At 49.4% G+C, this 23,643-nt stretch overlaps 1 protein-coding gene and 1 pseudogene across 1 annotated transcript in view; both read left to right on the forward strand.

Moving 5' to 3' along the window:
- The first annotated feature begins 10,393 nt into the window (after positions 1-10,393).
- Positions 10,394-11,484, forward strand: LOC115313608 (annotated as a pseudogene).
- Positions 11,485-18,912: 7,428 nt separating this feature from the next.
- Positions 18,913-23,643, forward strand: part of LOC8032121 (ABC transporter G family member 20) — a 68,774-nt gene continuing 64,043 nt past the window's right edge. The window contains exon 1 of the mRNA XM_029972378.3: positions 18,913-19,574. Within this exon, the coding sequence (XP_029828238.2) occupies positions 19,515-19,574 (60 nt within the window). The 5' untranslated portion in view covers positions 18,913-19,514. The remainder of the gene's footprint in view (positions 19,575-23,643) is intronic.

The following is a 23,643-nucleotide window of genomic DNA, read 5'->3' on the forward strand; positions in this document are numbered from 1 at the left end:
ACGGAGTCCGCACCGTCCTAAGCTTCCCGTTTTTTACCTGCTTTAGAGTAGTTTGTACCTGCTAGTAGATATGCCTACTGAAACTGAAACAGGGCAGTGCCAGAGAGAAAGAGACAAAGTTGGGAAAGCTTGCTCGCTCTCCAATTTCTTAACTCTCAAGTGATTGTACCATAATAAATGCACCAACGCCTCTTCCAAAATAAAGAAAGAGCACTACGTAAAAAATGGTCTCTGTACATGCATATGTGGGCAGGTAGGAAACCTTGCCCTAATTTATTCACGCCGCATGATTGGCGCAACTAACTCATCGCAGGACCGAATCATTTACTCGAGCGGTCTGCGTCGCTGTGCAAACGCAGTCCAACACGAAGCATAAAAAACGGCAGATTTAAGACAACAATCCGGAGTTCATTACTCAATTAAAACGACGTAATTTTGTTGAAAACACCCGCTGCTTCTTACTGACGGTATGTGTCGGGATACGTCCACAGTTTGAAACGGAACGAAGGAAGATTTACTTTTAAAAACGCTCGCTGCGTCCTCCCGGACCAGCTGGACCGGATCAACTGACGACGACGGGACTATACCCGTTGAACTTCCACCCCGCAACAAACAATTTGCGCTCCGTGTTAAAAGCGTGGTCCAAACAGACCCGGAATACAAAGCACCGCACCACACACGACGAATGTTTCAGCTCTTTTTCGCATCGCCGGGTTGCACCAAACAGAACGAGATCGCCGAAGTCAACGCCGCGCTGTCGTGAACCTTGGCTTGTGGTTGCGAACTCGTGGACCCTGTGACTCCCTTCGCTTTCAAAACACACACGACGATTACGAATGGTACTTTCCGTCTTCCAGGAACATCACAGGGGCACTTCTCCGGTCACGTCTTCACTATGTGCTCGCCAGGGTTGGGCGGTATCGCGATACAAATGTATCGCGATAGTATTTCAGAAATACATTTCGTATCTGTATTTCTGTATCGCGATACATTTTTTTCACCAGTATCTGTATTCCTGTATCGAAATACATTTTGAATGTTCCTTTGTATCGCGATACAATCAGGATCAAATGTATTTCGTTACATTTCTTGAGAAATACTCCCCCCCCCCCCCCCCCCCCCCCCCGAAAAAAAAAAAAGAAAACAAGTCCGAACGCATTTTGTTTTTTTACTTCTAAGGGCACCAGAGTCAAGGAGATGCTGGGGTATTGTTGCTATGCTGACCAAGGTTCCTTTTGATTCTGCAAACTATTTTTCTATACGTCCTCTTCTCTCTTCTGAGAAGTGTTGCGTAGTCGGGGACTCGAACCAGGTGGCGTGCCAGGAGTGGAGTCAGAGCATCTTCTGCCGCAGGTCCTTAGGTAGGGATTTCTTGAGTCATTGTTTCCTGGCGTCCAATGCCCGCTGCTAACCGTCTCTCTCGCCTTAGCGTACAGAGTACACCCAGCCGGCAAAGCTGAGTCACATTCCGTTGGAGCACGAGCCAGGCGGTGGTTGACTCGAGATAGTACGAAGGTTTAAACACAACTTAGTAGAGGCGTTAGCGTTCTCCGCCGAGTCACATTCAGGACTAACCGTCCACGAGCGGGCCACGCTGCCGCGGACGGGTGCTGCTTCTTAGAGGCCGATGACGAGGCGGCATTCCAACGGAGCTCACAGACCGCCGAATGGCACAATTTTGAAATCTATTATGTCGCTTTAAATTTAGTTTTCTTGACTTTTCTGCCGGCAGCCCAGAAACACTAGTCTAGACTAGTATTTCCGTGCTGCCGGCACAACATAGACACCGTCTAAGCAAAGAAAAAAGAGCGAACAATTTCGTTTCGATACCCTTTGAATAGCGTTGAAAGGGCAGCCGCAGAGACCGCCGCAGAAACCTCCGACCGACCAGTGGCAAAAATCGGTCTGGAAGCGACTGCTCGAAACCGGTCGCTTTCGCGATTTGCGACTGCCGCTTTTGCGACAAAAGTTGCCGCGTGACCGCTGCGACTTACGGGTGTAAACCCGCCTTTAGCGTCTATTCTGTGGCGTTCAGCTGGAATGAATCGCCGCACGTCGCATTATTTACTCGAAGTTTTGCGGTGTAATGAGCCTCGTTAATTTCACTGAGGTCACTAAAGTAGTAAGACGTAGAACCAACCATTCCAACGCAAACAAAAAGAGCAGGGGGACTCAAACCGACGCCGACAATATATTTCAATGGTTTGTAGAGGCGAGACGCGGCGCTTTTTGCCTGCACCGACGGTGGAATACCGTTTTGGGGCGCTCCGGTTCGTTTGTAAACATGAGTTGCTGTATAAAATAAAAACGCTAAAAATACGACAGACAAGTTACGACGAACACCACACAAAAAACTCACCTCTATTGTAGTAGGCTGAATCGCGGATCGGGAGTCCGTCGGCGGACCCACCGGCGAACATTGCTTGACACCTGGCAATACACACAAGTTTATGGAAGAACCACACAACGGTAGGAATATCGAAGCTTCTACGCGGTGCTGGAAGGCGAGTATTTTATTATGTGCCGCGATCATCATATTCGCAACTCCAACGCCCTTTAGGTGGCGGGGCGGTAGTTCCAAGATGGCGGAAGAGACGGGGATAGATTCTCCAGGATATCCCGCGCGCCCGCTCGCGCTGACGCTGTTCAGTGCGCTAACCGCTCATTCACACTGAAAGCGGATCCGCGTTCGCAAAGCGGTTGCGAACGCGGTTGTATAACGATTCAGTGCAATTGCACGCGCACTTGATGACATCAAGTGCGCGTGCAATTGTACTGGCTCTTTATACAACCGCGTTCGCAACCGCTTTGCGAACGCGGATCCGCTTCGAATGAGCGGTAAAAGTGATTTGTTTATCTAGAAATGAGAAGCGGTTAGGGAGGGATCATATTGCAGGCGACGGAGATGCTGATGCACGCTAAGAAAACGAGCATGTTGTTATTTAAAAGTGGCAGAAACCTCAAATTGCGAAGCTTTATGGTGAGCGACCGCGTTTTAGGCACCGGCCACGTTACTGTTTGTGGAGGAATATTTTTGAGGGTGATGAAGATATGTTTGCGGCTTTGCCTGGTCATTACTTCTCTAAAAAGAGAGCCGCGAACGGTGACCGTCAAGCTTCGGAAGAACAGCGTTCCCAGTATTGGTGTCTTCGCGTCACAGCCTCACAACTCGCTGCTCGCCGTCTCGGTTTTAGTGCATTGCAACACGTAATCAAACTGCTCTATGGTTATTGATAGAAAGTTTGTTACCGCAGGCTACCGTGCGGTGCAGCATTACAACCGCAAGCTCGCGCTGCGCCATTGAAGCACATATTTTCAGTGCGCGCCAGGAGCGTTTGCCGCGCTCATTACTCGAAAAAATATTTAAACAAAAATTGTTCTAGTCTTTACACCCCTTGGCACATATACGACACTCCAAAATTCAGTTCGCCGTGCAGCCCACTGACGTCAAACTGAGGGCCCGAACTTTGACGAGAGGCTTGATGACGACGCAATATAAGATATTAAACAGTTAAAGTACGCATCAAAGAGAAAAAAAAACACAAAAAAAACAGTAAACAGTTGCAGTAAAATAAAAAAAAAAAAACGATTACTTTTTTTTTACAGTCATTTAGACTTACTTAAGCTATTTTAATAAGTTGCACAACTCGGCTATCAAGCCGCTCGTGAAAGTTGGTAGCGCTTGTCGAAGGTCAGTGCGCTGTACGTCCAACTGAAGTTTAGGAGTGTCGTACGCTATGCAAAAACTGCCTATTAACATAACCGGCGTGTTTAGGGGTTTTATTTACTGCTCTATCAAAAATAAATATTTTAATATACCGTAAATTTTTTTGAACCGTGTTATTTGCAACATTGCGGTCCCTCTGGCCAAATCTGCTCGTTCTAAGCTCTCGTAACAAACGGCTGGCTAACACAGACCCGCTTGAAATGCTTTGGGCATTCCTTTATTTGCTTCGTAATCACCTGAAAGCAAGTACGGGTGTTCTGTCTTTTTTGAAGTGCTTGAAATAAATGGTAATGTTCCTGGTAACGGCCTTAAAACGCGAACCCATTCCCGATTTGTATTGCTCGGCATACCGTTACGCGACGAGATTTCTCCTACTTATGGCAAAGATTAGACTCCGTAGACCGTACCATAGAGTTCTTCATTATTAGCGGGAGCATTTTCCGTTACGTTGAGTACAGGTTGAGTGGGCGGCTATGCACAAGACCAGAAATCCGCAGCGTATGCGACACACGAAAAGTTCCTAATGAAATTAGACATCCCGGTCCTTCGCGCAAGGCTGTTGCAAGGCGGAGCACAAGTATTCCCCTTTTTTTTGTGCGCTCACTGTTTTCGTTAAACGGCTTAACGCATCAAGGCCGACAATCCCTGCCATCGTTTCCGCGTTGCCGCCGCCGCCGCCGTCCCCGCTCCTCTGGTTCTCCGGTCGTCCGCGGGAGGGCGAACGGCGCGCTGGAGTTGCGAATAGGGTGTTTGTAGATAGAATCAGTATTTTTCAAGCTTTCGAAAGCCGATTAAAAAATTACATTTCCCGGAGCACCACCGACTGTGCAGGCGTTGCTTGGTTCCATAGCTAAATAAATGACACATTAAACAAATGAACGATACGCTTCGGCCTTTAGCTCGTCACAGAAACCCTCACTACAGTTCAAAGCAAAAGACTGCACCAAAAATACTCTTTACAAGCGGTTTAAACATTGCGAAAGCCCCCAGTAAATGCCTTCTAACTTATCGTCTGCTAAGCTGTGATGCCTTGGAGACCACCAACAACTCCCTATTGACCCTCAGCAACCTTTGTCTTCATCGGCGTATCGTGTGTGTGTGTGTGTGTGGGGGGGGGGGGGGGGGGGGGGCAAGACATGTGTTTTGCCTCCCCCCCCCCCCCCTGGAACAGCCGCTACTGGGCAGGGCATACACTGTCCGGCGGCGCCAAAGGGCAGCCCAAGGAATACCTAGGGCACCAAAGGGGGGGGGGGGGGGGGGGGGGGGGGGTCTTGTTTGCTTTTCCCCCCCTCCCATACACAAAAACAAGTTGGTACGCCACTGTTTGTTCATTGTACCGCATCACAGTTTAAGCCCAACGAAGTCGCAACCCTCGACCCTCAACCACAAAACATTTATTAAAAGAAAGATTGGTAATATAACGTTTCTTTTTTCTTTTTTTTTTTATGTTTTCGCCCAGAATTTACCTGTCATTCCCGGAAAACACGATAAAATTTTCGTCGACGAGAACAACCTATTAAGTGAGCAATTGCAGTTTTCCCGTTTCTCCCTTATAGTCCCATTCATTAGCTGGTGTCAAGCGATGGCCGCCGGTGGCGCCGCTCGACTAGTTCGACCCCAGCAATCCAAGCCTCGATCCGCGATCTAGCCTACTACAATAGTGATCCGTGACAAAGAGCTCCTAAAACTTGTTCGCCTTCTTTTTAGCGCTTTTATTCTATGCAGCGAATCACCAACTATTTGGAAGGCGATCCAACCGTCCCAACGCAGGTTTACCACCCACACCAGATGGCGCGAGCGACCACCCAATCTAAAGTGTTCAGCTTTCTTCGAAGCAAACGAGCGTAGACAACGAATTACAAAGGCCGCCTTCCCTTTGGCGGCCTCGTGACGTGTGACGGCGTGACGGGCGCCGTCAACGAGGTCTGGAAGGTCGCGTCGTGCAACGTCGGCCGAGGGTGCGTGTGCACCGGCGTGTCGTCGTGGGGAGGGGGGCAACTCAAGCGTCGCAAGGTCAGGGGCTTCGCCGGAGCGCCCGTTGACCCACTGGCCCGGAAACGCCGACGACGACCGCGTGACGACACCCTCCCGACGAGAAAGCCGGGACGCCCCCCGACGCGACGTGTGCTCCTCCGAGACGTCGAGTCTCTAGTCATCCGCGACAAGAACGGACACACTCTGGGATAGCTGCAGAAATGTACCTTTCTTATACGTTTTGATTTTATAGATTGAGATATATGACCTTAGATTAGCGTAGAATGTTGTTTTCGTGCCCGTACGAGCGTGGACAAAATCAAACTGCAACACAAACCCAAATGCAGACTAAAAACGCAATGTCACGACGCATTATTTGCGCTTGATTGGGTCAGTAGGCGGTAACACACACGTAGTAGAAGCACAGAGAACGCCGTGATCTAGCATTTTCCGATCCGTTTTATTGGTCCCACTGGCTCGCAGGGTTAGCGCTCTGGTTTAAGGAGCGTTCACACTGGCGACTAGCGACCATGCGACAAGCGACCACCGACGTTTACACTGCGGGCGATCGCCGAGTCTCTATGACGAGTTGCTTCTCGTCGGAAGCTCTCGGGAGCCGCCGTCGATCCAGTGCACCCTGCCACAGCTCGGGTTCGCGTTTCGCCGCTTTTCCATTTTCGTTGCCTCACATGCGTCGTGTTGCCACATGAAAAGGCTCGCTATGTTGACCTGGGTCCTTTGGAACCGTACAAGAAGCACAATCTCTACATCGGCGTGCGCTCGCTCGAGCTATCGCGCGTCGTGCTTACCTGTCAAGAAGTGGCACGGATTTGCTGACGTGGCGAATCCTTTCTCGGGCGCTCGTTCAAATGTGGGTGTTCCGCTTATAAAGCAACGGGCTTTTTGTTTGTTTTTTTTTTTTTTTTTTCGCTGAACAAAGTCTCTGAAAAAAACTTTCGTCGCTCTGTCCCCGCGGCCGCTACAGCGAACCGAGGCGTTGAACGGACGTGTTGGTTGCTGCTTTTCCTACAAAAGTTCGGCATGCCGGATGTAAACAAACGCGAGGTGCACCCCACGTCACTTCCGAGACGCCGCTGATTGGTTCAACCGCCGGGCGAAGCGGCGAGAAGTCGCCAAACTCGGTCGGAAAGCGACTGCACCAAACCTCTCGCTGTTGCGAGTTGCGACAAAAGTTCTCGCGCGACAGCTGCGACTTGCCGGTGTGAACGCGCCTTTGGAGTACGTGAAACTAAATATGGAAGTTTGCTGCCGCGTAGTGGACGAAACCTAAGCATAGAGAGGTTGGAGCGAGCCTTTTAATGCGAAAGCATTAACTGTCCCATGGAACGAAGCCGGCTGCGTCTGTAACCACAAAAAACGGCACCTAAATTCCCATTTTTTCATTGGCTGAGCGAAACGGCAAATAAATTCCCTGGCTGCGACGCGTCATAGTTCCAAGGAACGCCACCCCACAGAGAAGGCCTCTCCTGGCGCCGCATTCCTACACGCAAGCAGTTTTAAGTGATGTATGTACTGACTGACAGACTGGCGCTTATCAGCTCGTGGGCACTCGAGGAGCCTGGGTACTGAGCGCTCGAGGCGCGGGGTGCGCGGGCAGACGAACGCCAGGCTCCGCATTGATCAAACCGATTTCACCAGTGGCCTCCTGTCACCGACGCGATGTAACATTGGCGACGAGGCGGACGGCAACTTCAACCGGCAACGTTCTCGCTTGTTCAAGAATGTCCACGACACAGGGCAAGCTCGAGAAATTTCAAGGAACAGGATAGACAGCCTGGTCGGAGCGCTTGGATTTATTCTTCCAAGCAAACGAGATTACGGACCTCGGGAAAAACAGAGCTCTGCTGCTGAGCCTGTGCGGCGCGGAAACCTACGAGACCGTACAGGCCGAACGGGCCCGAAAAAGTAAGGAGAGGTCAGCTTCGAAAACATCATGTCCTTGCTCCAGCAACATTACGACCCACGGCCTTCGGAGCTGTTCAGCCGAAGCAAATTCCAGCGCCGCGATCAACAGCCCGGCTAGTCAATCGCTACCTATGTGGCTGCTTTGAAGAAATTGGCAGCCAACTGCAATGTCGGCGTGCTGACACAAAAAGCGGTGGCGACACCAAGCGCTGGAGCATCAGCAGCCGTCGACCCGTTGGTATCAAACCCAACCATGTTACCGCGGACGTGATGCTCAGAGACCGTTTAGTCTGTGCCGTGCAAGATGAGTGTCTACAGCAAAGGCTTTTCGCAGAAACAACGCTCACGTTCAAGCAAGCTTACGACATGGCAACACGACTTGAAAACGCGGTGCAACAGCAGCAGCAGCTTAAAGCCCCCACGGCCGACCAACATAATATTACATTGGCGCAAGCTACAAAACGCACCTCGGAGGCGCAAAAAGTGCAAGCGGAGCCGCAATCCTGCCGTTGCCATGGACGGCACAGGCAAGACGTTTGCCCATTCAGCAACGTGTCCTGCCGGTTCTGCAGGAATTCAGGAATTAAGATAGGACATATTGAGAAAGCATGTCGGACCGAAGCTAGGGCGGGCGCACGTCGCTCAATTCATCACATGAGCTACGATGAAGATGACTATGCCGACGATGCGCAGGTCAGTGTTTGTGATCAAAACCACTGGTCCGACTAACGACTCTTGCGACCTCTTAGAACTGGGTGCCTTGAAACGTCTTACAACAAGAGTAGAGGTCAGGCTGACCGGGCCTAAGAGCCGCAAAGGAAACCACGAAACTTCTAAGAACCGCCAAAAGGGGAGAGGGGCAAAACAAACATCACTGCCTAGTTATCCCCCCCCCCCCCCCTTCGAAAGCATAAAAAAGCAGCTCGCGGGTCACAACTGCAAGCCTTGTGAACTTGAACATAACGTCTGTGACTAGTGGAAGCTATGAATGAGGTCTACCCGGGCTTCTGCGACCTTCAACCAGAAACAATATGGGGTGAACATCCAAAGGAGACAAGTATCACCGGCGAGTGACAAAGGCCACGAGACAGAACAAAACCTCGACCTCAAGCCAAAGTGCATGCATGTTTTGACAGTCGCTTTCTTTGATGCCTTTCCAATTAGGGTCTGGCAAACACTCGAACAACGAAAGAAACAGGATCTGTGGAAACACACGAGTGAAAAGCGGTTCGACTGCACGAAGGTGGGCACGAGGCTGCCAAACCGCAAGCTGTTCTTTATTCTGATATCCTTTCCTTCTCTCCCGGGGAAACACGGAAAGGGGCGGGGGGCGGTGGTTTCCTTACGAGCGATCCGCGAACCGCACCGTGAGCAGCAGAGATCCGCATGCGGCTCGCGAGCCGCGGTTTGGCCACCCAAAGTTGCGCGTTCATCTCCGTAGCGCGATTTTTCCTGCACGGCATGTTGAACCCGCTCGTCACGTGACCAAATTCGGCGAATAGCGGCTCCGCACGTTCGAGGCGCGTAGCGCGCTCAAAAGCAGGGGAACGTACGTCGGGGCGCCTGCAACGTCTACTTTCCTGCACGGCACTTGATCCGGCTCCTCATATGATCGGATCTCAGCGAATAGCGGTGCAGCGACACGTGGCAAACAGACGCGAAACTCTGGTTCCCGTAGAGAACACTGAACAAGAGGGCCCACTGGCGCCATCTATTGAGTAGCAGTGTAAACTTGGCGGTCTGGCACATTTTGTAGTTCTCTCGCGCATTATCCTTTATTTTTTGGCTCGAAAAACTTTTGTCAACGTTATTAACGAGCCTTTCTTATATGTGTTACGCACATTTAACCACGGAAATCCTGCAAAACCTTTGCTCTTGTTAAATGCGGTTGCAGGGTCACCGCATATATGACGCCAGAATGCCAGTGTGTTCCCTCGTCCTAAGAAATTTTAAGAGGTTTCAACAGGTCTCGTCTCTCTCGGTCGTACTCGGTTGCAAGAGTGTGAACGGGTCTTTACTTTAGTCTTGCTGCGCATCTCAGGGTGTTAGCCAGAAATCCGAGTGAGTCTTCGGCACGCTCGAACGTTATTAGATCAGTTCAGTTGTGGAACCCCGTGGATGGGGGTGTGTACGCCCTTTCAGTTTGCATCCCGTCGTTTGAAGAGCCGTCTAGATTTTCATTTCATAGCTGTGTATTCCCTAGAGTGGACCACAGCATATACTGTTGCTCTACCATAGAACCAAAAATATGCGGCGAAACGCCATAACGGCGCTGTGCTTCAAAACATACGCATTCCATAGAATACACTGCAGTTAGCATAGCAGTCGTCCCCGAAACGGTGGCGCGTCGAATGACGGGAGGCGGACGTGGGGGCAGATGGGGAGTACTGCTCGGGGAAGGAGCGCCTATGGGCAGTTCCGTAACTCAGCTAACCTAGTAGTGGTCCTGTCACGCAACAGTTTGGACAACTCTATCCAGCAACACGAGAAAAAGATGTTTCCGGTGACTCTGTCACATCACGGCAACAACAACAGTCGGGCAACATGTTGCCCTCGCCCGGCAACCGTGTTGGCCACTTTGTTGTCCGATCACCCTGCCACAGCGCGCTGACTGCGGGGCCAACACAGGGAACACTCCGCCATCACACGCCCCGCAGCGCATGTGGGGAACGGACGTCCCCTTCCGTCTTCCCCGGGACAGGAGCGATGTTCAACGGAGCGGCTGCCCTCGCCACGGCGGCCAACCAGGCCTCCGCGGCCTACTGAATGATCATGCCTATGCTACCGAGTGGAAAGACGCTGGCGGAGTCGGTGTTTCTACACGGCCTACCTCGAGGGTCGACCCTCAAGGTAGGCCTTATCGCACGCAAGACTTCGCCGAAGCACTTGAGGAAACTGTCGGCATGAAGCACGTGGTTGGACTGGGAGCTTTCCAGTTCAATCACGAGTGGGTCTGCACGCTGGACTCCACTGACAATAAGGAACGCCTCGTCGCTCCGAAGGAGATTACGGTGAAAGGAAAACGGTGCATTTTCATTGACCCCAACTTAAAAGAAGCCGTGGTACGAGTCGACTGGCTCCCCACGTTCGTAACCGATGAAGAGGTGTGCAAGGCCCTCGTGGAGTATGGAAACGCGACGAAACTTTGCAGGGAAAAATGGAAGTCTGCAAGTGGAGAATACGAAGTCGAAACGTCGACAAGGTTTGTCACAATCACGATGAAGGAGGGAAAAGGAAAGGACGACCTACCACATCAGTGGAAAGTGGCTGGATATCCTGTCCTTCTATATGTCCCAGGCCGACCGCCGATCTGTCTCCGCTGCGGCCAACTGGGGCACATGCGAAGGCAATGCCGGGCGTCCTGGTGCCGTCATTGCAGAAATTACGGCCACTTGGAATCGGAGTGTGTGCCCAGGTACGCCGCCAAGACCAAGTGCCAGGCGAGCATGCCGCTAGAAAGTGACCTCCTGGATAACGGGGAATGTACCGGAAGCGGATCGAACGGTACGGACGAGGCGGGACGAGCGGATGCACCCGTCTCAAACCGAACGGAGGCGGGAACACCCGAAGAAAGCAGTGAAGAGGAGCCCGTAGAGGAAGAACAGGCCATGGACGTTGCACGCGCCCCAACGGAGGCAGCCCCACCGCAGCGGCTGACCAACCCGCCAGCGCCGGCAGCCGCTCCGGGGAAAACGCGCCCACCAGAACAAGGGGCAAGCTCCATGGGGACAAGCAAGGTCACACGCCAAAGTGCGCGGCAAAAGCCACAAACGGCCGAGCAGTTTCCCCCGCTAGATGCACATCCCGGGGGAAGGGGTGAATCATCGGAGAACGCCGTCCCCCTGCACGGGGATTAGGAGAGCATCCCGGGAGCCGTTTCGGCGCCAACTTGACTGATTAGCGCCGCCGTTTTTTGAGGTGGGAATCTTCTCTCAATGCGACCTCTCAAACCTTTCAAGTGTGCAACGCTTCTTTTTTTTTCTTTTTTTTTTGGTTGGGGGGGAGGGGGGTGGTGGTAGGGGGGAGGAAACGCAAGTACGCTGCAGATGAACTTTTTAGAAAATAATGTGCCATGAACGACGATCAGTGCTATTATTTGCAAAGTGACGTTGACCAGCTTGTGTCTGGGCTCCCACCTGCTTTTCTGAAATTTATTCATTTAAATACGAGGTCTGTAAAACAAAGGTACTTTGTTTGGAAGAATTCTTTACTGAATTTTCATTTAAACTTTCTGCCATTATGTTAACTGAGACTTGGAGCACGAGTGAACGTGATGTGCTCAGGTTACCAAACTATATGACTTACTACTTAAACCGATCCAATGGACGAGGTGGTGGAATTGCGTTACTGCTCTGCAAAAATGCTGAATGTCAGTCACTTGATTGTTACAGTTTGATTAGGCCTGATACTCTCTTTGTGTTCAAATAAGACAGTATATTCTGTTTGTTACCGGCCACCTAATGGAGACATCTCGATATTTTTAAAATTCTACGATAAATTCCTGGCCTTCGTTGGTGAAAACAAAAAGACCTTAATTGCTGGAGGAGATTTCAACATCGACATGAGTAACAATAGCCGAGCTGCCAGGATTTTTAACGCTGCAATAACATCTAATGGTTTTGTCAACATGATTAATGTTCCGACTTGAGTCACAGCCGAATGCCAATCCGTCCTTGATCTGTTTACTACAAATTCCTTGCAGTCGTACGCTAAGGCTGGAGTTATAACCTGCAGCGTTAGTGACCATCTCACTGTGTTCCTTTGTGTCGAAAGAACTCAACTAGCAGCTAACAAAGGCCCTAAAATTTTATACCAATCAATTACGGAGAAAGCCCTTGATTCTTTCTGCGTTGCATTGCTGCGGGAAAATTGGAACAGAACAGATACATTCAGTGATGCGAATGATGCTTACGATAAGTTTATTGACATTTTCAAAAAGCTATATACCGACCACTTCCCTATTAAATAACGTAAACATAGTCGAAAAACAAGGAAGCCCTGGATTACGGCAGAACTGCGTAAAGAAATGAAAATTAGAGACAAGCTATACAGATTCCTGAATACTCGTGCACCTGATGATTTGAAGACGTTTAAACCGTACCAAAATAAATTGACAAAGAAGCTGCGATCTGCGCGGACAGAATACCACTCCTCTGCTTTTAGCGATAAAAACAATCGCCATGACGTGTTATGGTCCAGACTAAACGAACTATTATATCGTGGTTCTCCGCATGCTCCTATATCGAAACTACGAGTGAATGGAAGGGAATTGTCTGGAGCCGAATTCGCTGACGCTTTTAATGACTTCTTCGCAAACCTGACTACACGTGGTAACTCGTCGGCTGCTCTCGAATATGTGAGCATTCGGAATGACAAATCAATGTTTCTACAACCGGTCACCGCGCCTGAGGTGATATCAGTAATCAAAAGTCTAAATAATAGCAGTAGCTGCGATATTGATGGTCTCCAGATACGGCCTGTAAAGCATGTAGCTGATATAATCGCGCCTATCCTCACTGATATGTTTAACACCTCTTTAGAGACAGCTGTCTTCCCATCAAATATGCAAAAAGCAAAGATTTACAGCACTTTACATAAAGGGAGATAGAAATGATTTGGGAAATTATAGGCCAATTTCCATCCTGCCACTTTTTTCAAAGGTATTTGAAAAACTTTTTCACTCGAGACTTTCGGGATTTATTGATAAGTATAACTTGTTGACGCCACACCAATTCGGCTTTTGTAAAAACAAATCAAGTGAACTAGCATTACTTGAACAAAAACAATATATACTCACACAATTTGAAAACAAAGCCATCGTTCTTGGTGTATTTGTAGATTTTCCAAAAGCTTTTGACTTAGTAAATCATGACATTTTGCTTGAAAATCTGAACTGCTACGGTATCCGAGGACGGATTTTATTGCTTCTAAAATCTTATTTATCTAATCGGAAACAGGTTTTCCAGATTAACAATATGCGCTTAAAGGCGCAACCAGTACTTTGTGGTGTGCCACAGGGCAGCATATTAGGGCCACTATACTCTTCAACGTTTATCTTAACGATATTGCACATATTAGCCCCACAGCCAAATTTATAGTAAATGCGGATGACACCAGCATATTTTTCTCTGGCCATATGACATTCATGAACTTATAGATCGGTGTAATAATACAATGAAAACACTCGAGAACTGGTCGGCAGCTAATGCTATGCAAGTAAATGAAAGAAAAACAAAGGCGGTTATATTCAGACCCAAAAACAAGCCCGTTCCTACACATCCAGAAATCTTCCTTAATTCACGTCGTATATAGAAGAGGTAGATAATTCCAGGTGTCTCGGTAACATATTTTCCGCCGACATGCTATGGGACGCTCATGTAAACTTCTTGCTCACAAAAATAGCGTAAATTACTGGCATAATTGGACGCATTCGATACCTCCTTCCCTCACAAGTTAAATTGCTTTTTTATAATTCACTGTTTTACTCACACTTAAACTATTGTCAACTAGTGTGGGGGACAACTGCATCTTCAAACCTACAGTGTATTCATTTATTACGAGAGATATGTTCGCCACATCTATAACGCCCCTTATGGAACACCAAGTTCAATTTCCTTTCGTCGTTCTCGGGTTATCAGGGCAAACAACCTATACAGATATCGTTTGAGTGCTCGCTATAAATTAGAAGCACAGAGAAATACAAGTAATATACGCAATCTTTCCCAACTGCAAATAAAAACCTCTAGTTGCTGTACAATACACAAAGAGAGCTGGGTAGTCCCTACAACTCGACTAAACTGCGGAAAAGAATGTCTCCGTTATCTTTTACCATCCCTTTTAAACAACTATCACCAGGTTCATTTTGATCTGTACACTTGCAGATATAGTGAACTTCGCACAATGTACGAAGCATAAAAACACACATATGTATGTATGTGTGTATATATATGTGCGTATATGTTTATGTGTATGTACGTGTGTATAATATATGTGTGTGTTTGTATGTATGTGCATATATATATGTGTATGTATGCATGTGTGTGTATGTATGTATATGTGTATATATATATGTATATATATATATATATATATATATATATATATATATATATATAGATATATATATATATATATATATATATATATTGTGATGAAGACCCTCATCGTCGTCATCGGGCATCATCATATTTCCCCCATCATCGTTAGCTTTAGTTGACACATGGGGTTTAACAAAACGTACGCTCGCATTAGGCAACGCTACTTCTGGCCGCAGCTTCAGACAACTGTTTTTAAATATGTTCAGTCCTGCTTGAAATGCCAGCGTAGAAAACGTCCAACCACTGCCCCTGCGGGTTTGCTGCAACCATTAGTTTGCACCAGTGCGCCTTTCGAACGAGTAGGAATCGATTTGTTCGGTCCGTTCCCCGTTTCTTCTCATGGTCATCGCTGGATAGTCACGGCCGTTGACCACTTAACTAGATACGCCGAGACTGCCGCGCTGACCTCTGCGACATCTGAAGAAATTGCTAAATTCTTTGTACACACCATACTTCTACGTCATGGTACCCCACGAGTCCTCTTAAAGGGACCATGAAATGACCTTTTTACTTTTTCCAGATAACTTTTACATTAAACCGTCAATGTTCACTGAATGCCGAACAGGCATCCGTTTTCGTCTCGGTTTATTAACTTCTACACAAAAAATTAGTGAAATATCGACTTTTTCATTCTCTCCAACTGACCGCAAAACAAGCCGTGACGTAGACCGTTTCCGGAACCGGAAGTTCTCTCGGCAGTAGGAGAATGGGAGTGTTAGCGGCAACGAGTTGGGGTGCGCCGGTAGGTTTTACTGCGCTGATGTCACCGACGTATTTCCTGAATCGGCGCCTCTCATCGCCGCATCGCAGCTGAGCGAAATTCAATGAGATATGTTGCGCTACAGCGACAGCATGGGACTAGTCCCATACGCCGGTATGCCTGTTGGGAAGTGCAGCGAGTCTTCCGGTGAAGACTCCAGAAGTCAACCACCCCGTCATTGTTGGCAGAAGGGCCGGCCCGTGTCAGTCGTTTGCAAAGCGACGTAGATGGCGTTTTTCGCGGCCTCGGAGATGCAGGAGCGAGCCGACGTTAAAAAAAGATACGTTTGAACTACGAGTGTCAGCAAGAGCCACGTAAATGCCTGTTTACACTCGGAGCGGACGCGCGCGCTTGATGGAAGTCTTGTATTCGCGCTGTTTGTAAGCGCTTCGGGACCGTTCTTTTACGATTGCAACTCGATACTGACGCGACACTCGGCAAAGAAAGGTTGGACCGGGGTTGTACGTATACCTCCCACGAACGGTGACGTACAGTCTGTCAGAATAAAAATGGCATACCAATAACAAAGTGTACATACCGTGTTACGAAGGTAATCCATACGGCGTTTATTTCAGCTCTATATCACACAAAACAAGAAGATAGAATCGACGAGAGTCCCTTTTCGACGAGTGTTCGTCAACACTGCCTCGGAAAACAAGGGGAAGAGATTGACCTCACCTCTTAATCTAGAATTGAGGTCAGTGATCAAACTATAATACGGGAAGGGTCCACAAGGGTCGCGCGGGCATATTCCACTTAGCACGCCAGCCGATCGTAGGCAGACGGTCTTGCGACGAAGCAACGCAGCGCCGAGTCGGAATGCCTGCTAGGCCTATACGCTTCGTCGGAGTCGGTGGATCCAGCGTTCTTGTTCGTCGTGGTCTGTTTTAAGTACTGTTTTCTTGCTGCTTGAAGTCGGCACGCGCGGGAAGAACACGTAGAAAAATAAACGTTCAGTCAGTCAGAGTTTTGAGAGGAAGGAAAACAAAGAAAATAAATGTTCGTCGGTCGCCATCAATGGTCGCCGTCACCCAAGTAACTGTCGGCCCTGCCCTACTGCGCACGCGCAGTAGTTGCTTCGTTTACCACACGATAGATGGCGCTTGGCTCTCAACATTATCATTATCATCAAATTCGGCAATTTTCGCCACACATCTCTAATTATGCTACAAAATGTGGGTCTGAATATTATTTAACAAAACTTTTAGGAAACATTCGCCGGCTATTTATTGTTTACGATCGCGGTGCTGGTGAGGTAGGCTCTTATCCAATAGGCGACGTGGATTCGGCTGACGTGCTCCATTTCTGCGGATGCATCGTAGTGAAAAGGCAGAGCTTTCGAAGGAAAGAAGTCGCAAAAGAGTCCAGTTTTCTTTTAAAAGTTCTATAGCAAATAATTTTTTTCGGCTCCCTAGTTTTGTGTTTTTGTGTTTCTTTTCACACCTTTTACGACGTGCGGTGGATGAAATTAGATTTTAAAATCATTTCATGGTCCTTTTAAAAGAGCTGAATAATAAAAAAAGCCTAAATGCCTATTAAATTCGGGTAAAATTGCAGGTACGCAATAAGTTAGTATTCCGTTCCTCGTGCCGTTCCTTTGAGGACGTAACAGGTTACCGTTCTAGCTCAACTGAAGCAACATGGAATGGCGACGTTCCTCCTATAAGGAACCTGCTCCGGGAACATCGTTCCTTGTGGCATTGACGACAAAAACCGGTTGGAGGCGCCTCCAACGAGAAGAACCCTGTTATCATCACCGATTAAAAGTGATTTTGTGGCGAAAATGATTTCACTTTTATTTCGATCTATCGATCGCAGCGTTGTAAGCAGAATTACATTGGATGAAGAACGACGCTGACGCTAACTCCAGTTAGAGCACTGCACGGGCCAGCCCGAAGACCGGAGCCCGGCCCGGCTCGCAGGCCGGGTTCGGGCCGGGAAGCAGGCGTTTTCTCGGGCCCGGGCCGGGCTCGGGCTTGAACAAGATATTTTTCGGGCTGTGCCGGCCCGGGGCCGCGGCTAGGCAGTCGTGTGCCGTAAATTCTAATTCGTTGATAACAAAAAGTGTGCTCATTGATCTTTTAGATTCAATGAAAACAAACGAGCGAAATGCAAAAAATCACTACCGCGCCGTTAAAACAAAAAGGAAAAAGCCATCTTGCCTTTGGAAGCCTAAACGTTGATAAAAGGAAACGTGTGGGTTCCGCCAGAATAGTGGGAAAGTGCGGTCACGGATAGGAGGCCATTCCAGTTGCAGGGTACAACATGAGGGTCTTTTTTTCTCCTTTCAAACTAAAAAGAAGAAAAAACATCACCACTTTTCAGGGGGCCTTACCAGGCCACCAAAGATAAGCTTACTACCATCGATAATTTTATGCTTATATAGCCTTTGATGATGCACATGCGTGATTCTGATTGTTTCGTCACAAGAAACATTTAGAGAGGAAGGTTCTCTGTGAAACGAGTTGAACAACGAAAAGTCCAACATCTCTTCAAGAAATGCATAAATAAAATATTGCCCAGTGTTCGTTGTTTTTTTTTTTTTCTCAAAATTACTTATGATGTGCATATTTCGGCCATATTCTTAAAGATATAGAGTCTAAGTCGAAATATTTATTGTGTCTAAAAAACTCGGTCCAAGTTTAAAAAAAATTTAAATCAAGTATACTCACTTTGTGCTTAGACAGTTTTAGGTTAAAGCCTGCAAACTTTTTTGGGCTCATGTATACAATATGTCAGGCTCAGGAAAAGCTCAAGCTTATATTTAAAAAAAAGAAATGGTCGTGTTGGGGGCCGGGCTCAAGCTCCTGTGTAAAAACCTTGCCGGGCAGTGCCTCTTCCGGGCCGGGCAGAAATTAAATATTCTATCGGACTAGAGCCGGGCCATGCCTCTCCCGGGCCGGGTCAAGCCGGGCCTAGAAATTCCGGCCCGTGCAGTGCTCTAACTCCAGTCTCGGGCCTTCCAGGCACGCGACACCGTGTCGGCATCGCTACGTCCTCTTTTCGTACCGTTTCTTCGTGCTGTTTCTCAAACTCGCGAAATCTTTACGAAGCGCCTCAGAGTCCTCTCTCCTGCCGCTTTTTTTCCCACTTCACAGTTGCGCTGTCTGTGAAGCTCGCGGCGCTGGTGTTCTGAAAGCCGATCCACCTTGCACGCTTCGCTCACTTCTTTCAAGGCTGAATAAGAGTCAGCTTGGGTAAAAATGCGATTCATTCGGCATTAATGAATTCTACCATGCTCCAGATAACCGCTCGACTCCCGTCTCTGATCAAGCCAGCCTGTTTCACACACAGCAAATGCGTCGTAATCGCGCCTTTTTTTTTTTTTTTGATGCATGATTGGTTTTAGTTGGTGGTAGCAAGCCCTCAAAAAAAAAAAAAGAAAAAAAAAGTAGCACCGTGACGATGCACTTTGGCGCTGCTGGATCGTATTCATCGGATCGTTGGCCGCCAAATTACGTGTCAACCGGGGCGGCGGGGAACCGTAGTTGGCAGCTGCCTCCCGCTGCCGAAACATCCACGCATCGCACGTCCTCACTTTCCAACGTTCAACCACAACGAAGGTCGCGCCTCAACAGCAGAAGATCCACGACGAAGCTGACGCGCATCCGGCCGCCGAAGAAGGCACACCACAAGTCAAGAGCGCGTTCGCGGGCGCCCGAAAACAGAGCCAGTGATCCGTCGACTCCACCACCACGCAGTCGTTGCAGCCTTTCGCACGATCAGCGGCGAACAAAGCGGGACGTCCCAGCAAAAGCCAGTCGGTGCGGGCCACCCCTAACAAAAAGAAAAAAAAGAAATCGAGGTCACGGTGCGAGGGCTGCAAAACTCTTGCCCTATCTCTCCCCCCCCCCCCCCCCCCTCCAGTGTGCCACGAGCCAGCGCGTCCGCGTGTGGTTAGCAAGCAAGCCGGCCGGCTCAGAGACGTGTCGGGAAACTGAGCGGGCAGTGGTGACTCGGGGGAGGTTGGTGCGCGAACGAGGATGCCGTGCTCGCGTGTCGAAGATCGGAGGCCAACGGCGGGACAACGATGACCACCGCCGCCCCCGTTCAACTCCTGGGCTTCCGGTGGACCGCCGGTGCTGACCGGGTAAGCTTCCCAGCCGGCGAGACGGAAATCGGGGCAGACGCCGCGAGGGAAAAAAATGCGCCGAGACAAAAGAACCCACTCTCATTTGCGTGCGGGCGCCGTTTCGCGGGCGTCACAGAAAGGGACGACTCCGAATTCGACGCCCCGTTTTCGCGCTTTCGCCTTTTCGCTCTGGGCTACCCGCACTTCGACAGTAGTTTCTCGTTACTTGCGAGTTTCGATAGATCGTTCCGATAACGATACGATGCTGGCGCAAAGGCATCGGCGAAGTATCGTCGTCGCCGGACCGGACCGATCCACTAAAAGTCGTCAACATGGACGCCGTCAATTTGGACATCCAGCTAGAGATCATTCCAATCACCGCCTCGGGGGTGCCGCCATTTTTCTGTCTACTGGGCCGTAGCAGTAGCTCTCTTCCGCGGAATATCCGACGCAGAGAATGTGCCTGCCGTGACTCGGCACTTTTTTTTTTCTCGGTGACAAGCGCTGGGACAGACTGAAGGAGTACGTAATACATAAATTTTTCACATCGACTGTATTCATTCCTTTTTTTGTTCTAATTTTTGGCAACCGCCTTCGATGACCGTAGGCCATGAAAAGTCCCACCCTCTCGCGCGTCAGCCAGGTTTACACTCGGAACGCCATTCCAGCGATTAGTGGTCTACTCCGCAGCCGCGTCGACTCGAGACTATCTCAATCACTCGTCACTCGTCTTCGAGTGATTTCTAACCTCGTATTCAAACACCACTTTTTGTTAACTACATGTCGTTCGCACTTAAACGCTACGGTCCGACGGTGTCAAAGTGCACCGCCACGGCGATTATCGCCGGCTAAAGCAATCGCACGCAACAAAACTCGCAGGATCCGCGCGCACTCACTGTGCGTGATTGGGTTAGGCCGGCGATGTACACGCACGAGCACGACGATCGATTACCGCGGAGACATGTAGCGACATTCTCTGAAGCGCCGACTGCATGACGGTATTAAGGGTTTTAGGAAGCGAAGAGCGGCGCACAGCAGATGACCCAGCTAATGTGTTTCGTCGTTTGTATTGGTTGTCGTTGTAAAAAAAAATGTATACTCTTTAGGGACTTTAGTTCTCCATGCTCACCGACAGCTTACGACGTGCCTTATTACGTACTACATTCTTCTTGGTTCGCGATTTCTTCTCCGGCGTTTTTATCGGGGAGTGCCGCCATCTCGCAGGTTACGACGAGCGATAAGATCATCGTTCATCGTCATACACTGCTCGAAAGAAGCACACGGCGTCCGCCGCATCCGTCGTGGCAAAAACGTCTGCGCACGAGCTCGAGCAGATTTGCTTCGTAGGTGTGTGCTTCAAATACATCTGCCGCAATTTCTTTTTTTAATTCGCCGATTTGATTCCATTTTTGTACAAAAATGGATAGAAGTTACTGGCTATATCCCTTTGAAACGGGCGGTAGCTTGCGCCACCTAGCCTCGGACAATGTCTGCAGTCAGTGAAAGGAACACGCTTCGGACATTGCATACGGACTGTTTTCTACGATGTATTACCAGTGCGAACGCGGATTTAAGCTGTCGGCGACTGTGGCACGCGTCGCGTCGTCGCAAAAGCGCGTATACGAAACCAGCGGCGGCCAAAGGGGTGCGTCTTGGCCCGCGTAGCCTCGACCGTGACGGGGCCCGCGTTGATCCTGGAGACCTGCTCCAGTCTGGCGCAGAACCAGGCCAAGCTGCTCGAGGGCTACTCTCGCCGCGCGCGCCGACGTCCTCTAGTTTAATATTTTATTTCTTTTTTACTCGTTTGTTTTGTTCGGTGCGTTCGGTTTCGTTTCCTCGAGCGAGAAAAAGTGCATTAGATAGGTTGGAGCAGCGTGGTTCGGCATGTGGGCCCTTCTTCGTCGAGATAGGGCGACGCCGATCTGGTCTCTTGCGGTTAAACCGACGCTGAATACTTTGTTTCACCGCGGTGCCTGGAAAAACACGTCCCTGACTGGCGTTCCTACCGCGTCCTAAAAACTGGTCCTTCGATTTCCGCCCGAGGACGTTATGGAGGTGTCACGATGTCGCCGGTCGCGATCCTGCTGGTGGCCGTGTCACAGATGGCGATGGTGGATGCGGCGGATGCCTGTCCTGCTACGGGTCGCGCTCCAACTTGAGACACAGGCCACGGAAGCTTCGACAGATCCGAGTTGGGACGACGCGACGGCAGCGAGTCCCGCGTTCGCTCGCATGTTTTGTCGGGACTTCTACCACCAACCGCCAGGATCGCTACGTCCGACAACCTGATGCACCTGCTTCCATGACGTCATAGGTTGCCACTTCGTGGCGTATGGGCGGGGATAGGTCGTTTCAGCTTCCGTCCGAGCGCAGCCAAACCTATGTGTGGCCGAAGCCAATCACACGCCGGCAATAGGTCACGCGATTTCGCCTGCACCTTTGTATCACTCCGCTGCGCCGCCGGTCGTCCGCGCTGCCCGCACTTGCCCAGTATTTCGCCTGCTACGGGTGTATCAACGGTATGGTCTGCTACAGGTTTAAAAAGTGCCCTTTCACGTTCTGAAGTTTAGTCACACGGGATGTCAGTACGTGGGCTGGCCACTGGCGTCTGTGTCCGAGCTTTCCACTTGTTCAGCCTTTCGGCATAGTTTCGAGATGCAAGTACACATCGCAAGGTGCCTGATGACCCGGCCGTTGATGTTTCCTTGTGTATTGTCTGGATATACCAGGGCTCGAGGCGCAGTCCTTTCCACCAGCTTCTCGGCGTTCAATAAGATCGGCAGGTAAGGGGGGCCCTGATTTCGCCGCGTATCAGTGTATTGTAGTGGCCCGGACGCTTTTCTTGTTTACAACGGATTTGCGGTACGACGCGGCCGGAGTCTCCTGCCGAATTTAAGAGTAGACATGGATCATGACCTCTCGCACCTGACGCCCAAACGTGCCTTTGCTAAAGGACGTTTTGAAACGACTCGGTGAGGAAAGCGGGGAAGCACATGATTCAGTCATTACGGGAACGAAATCACACAGAAAAACCGAGCGCCGCGGCGGCGTTGCCAGCGGATTTACGTGTTTTCACCAAACCACATGCATTTATTAATAAAAACATAAACTTCACATATTTAAATCCTTTAGTTGCAAATCATTCTCAGCAGTACAGATCTGGAATATTGTGCAATGTTTACGCACACAACAGTTGTTTTAGAAAAAAAACTTTTGCGGACTACTTTGTGGTGCGTAGGAACGCTCTTTCGAAGTTGCAAACCGTTCCTCAGCCTTTGGCTGCGCTCGGACGGAAGCTGAAAGAGGACGCACCGGTGCGGTCAAAGGCGCGCAAAGGTGACATATTGAGCTTCCGGCTCAGCAACACTTTCTTTGATTTCCTTGCTCTCAAGACTCTGACTGACTGACAAAGACGCGTTCCAGGCTCTGTAGTGTCACGTGACGCTGACAGGCTCGGCTCCCCAATGGAACCTCGTGGTGATATAACGCGGGGATAAAAGGGTATGGATACAGCTTTATCGATGTTTGTCGTGACCGGTAGTGCTGCAACACCAAAATAGATGCCCCCACCCTCTGTTTCCCCCGGCTTTACACGAATAGCATAAAAGGAAACGAGATAACAACACTCATACAAACCGTATCTCTTGCTTTTTCTTTTTTTTTTTATTGTGTTTCGCTTTCGGGGCAAACCGAAAAGCGGTCTTGTCCGCAGTTTTCTTGCTTCTGTCGAACTTTGATGGTGCAGTAAACTTTTTTTTTTTTTAGTTTTTAACAAAGCGGTACTAGTCGGCAACTTCCGCATGGGACTGCTGCAGATTAATAATTCTTTTTGCAAGATTTTTTTTACAAAGATTATTTGCCAGAGAGATAGAAGTGACGAAGCACACGTTGCAGGCTTTCTTTGCCACTAGTTATTCGCACCAGTTTATTTCTTTTTAACATCTCTTTTTGCTGACGACTAGGCACAATGTGTTCGTCCTGTGGAGTGCGGATGGTATGGGCAGATTGCACTTGACGTTACGATAGGCAAGGACGGGGCCCCGCGCCATGCTGGTGGTTGACTTCGCACCTCGCTTATGCGGTTTCC

This window comes from Ixodes scapularis, unplaced genomic scaffold, assembly GCF_016920785.2.
Source record: "Ixodes scapularis isolate PalLabHiFi unplaced genomic scaffold, ASM1692078v2 PGA_scaffold8__174_contigs__length_109621045, whole genome shotgun sequence".
NCBI classification, from domain to species: domain Eukaryota; kingdom Metazoa; phylum Arthropoda; class Arachnida; order Ixodida; family Ixodidae; genus Ixodes; species Ixodes scapularis.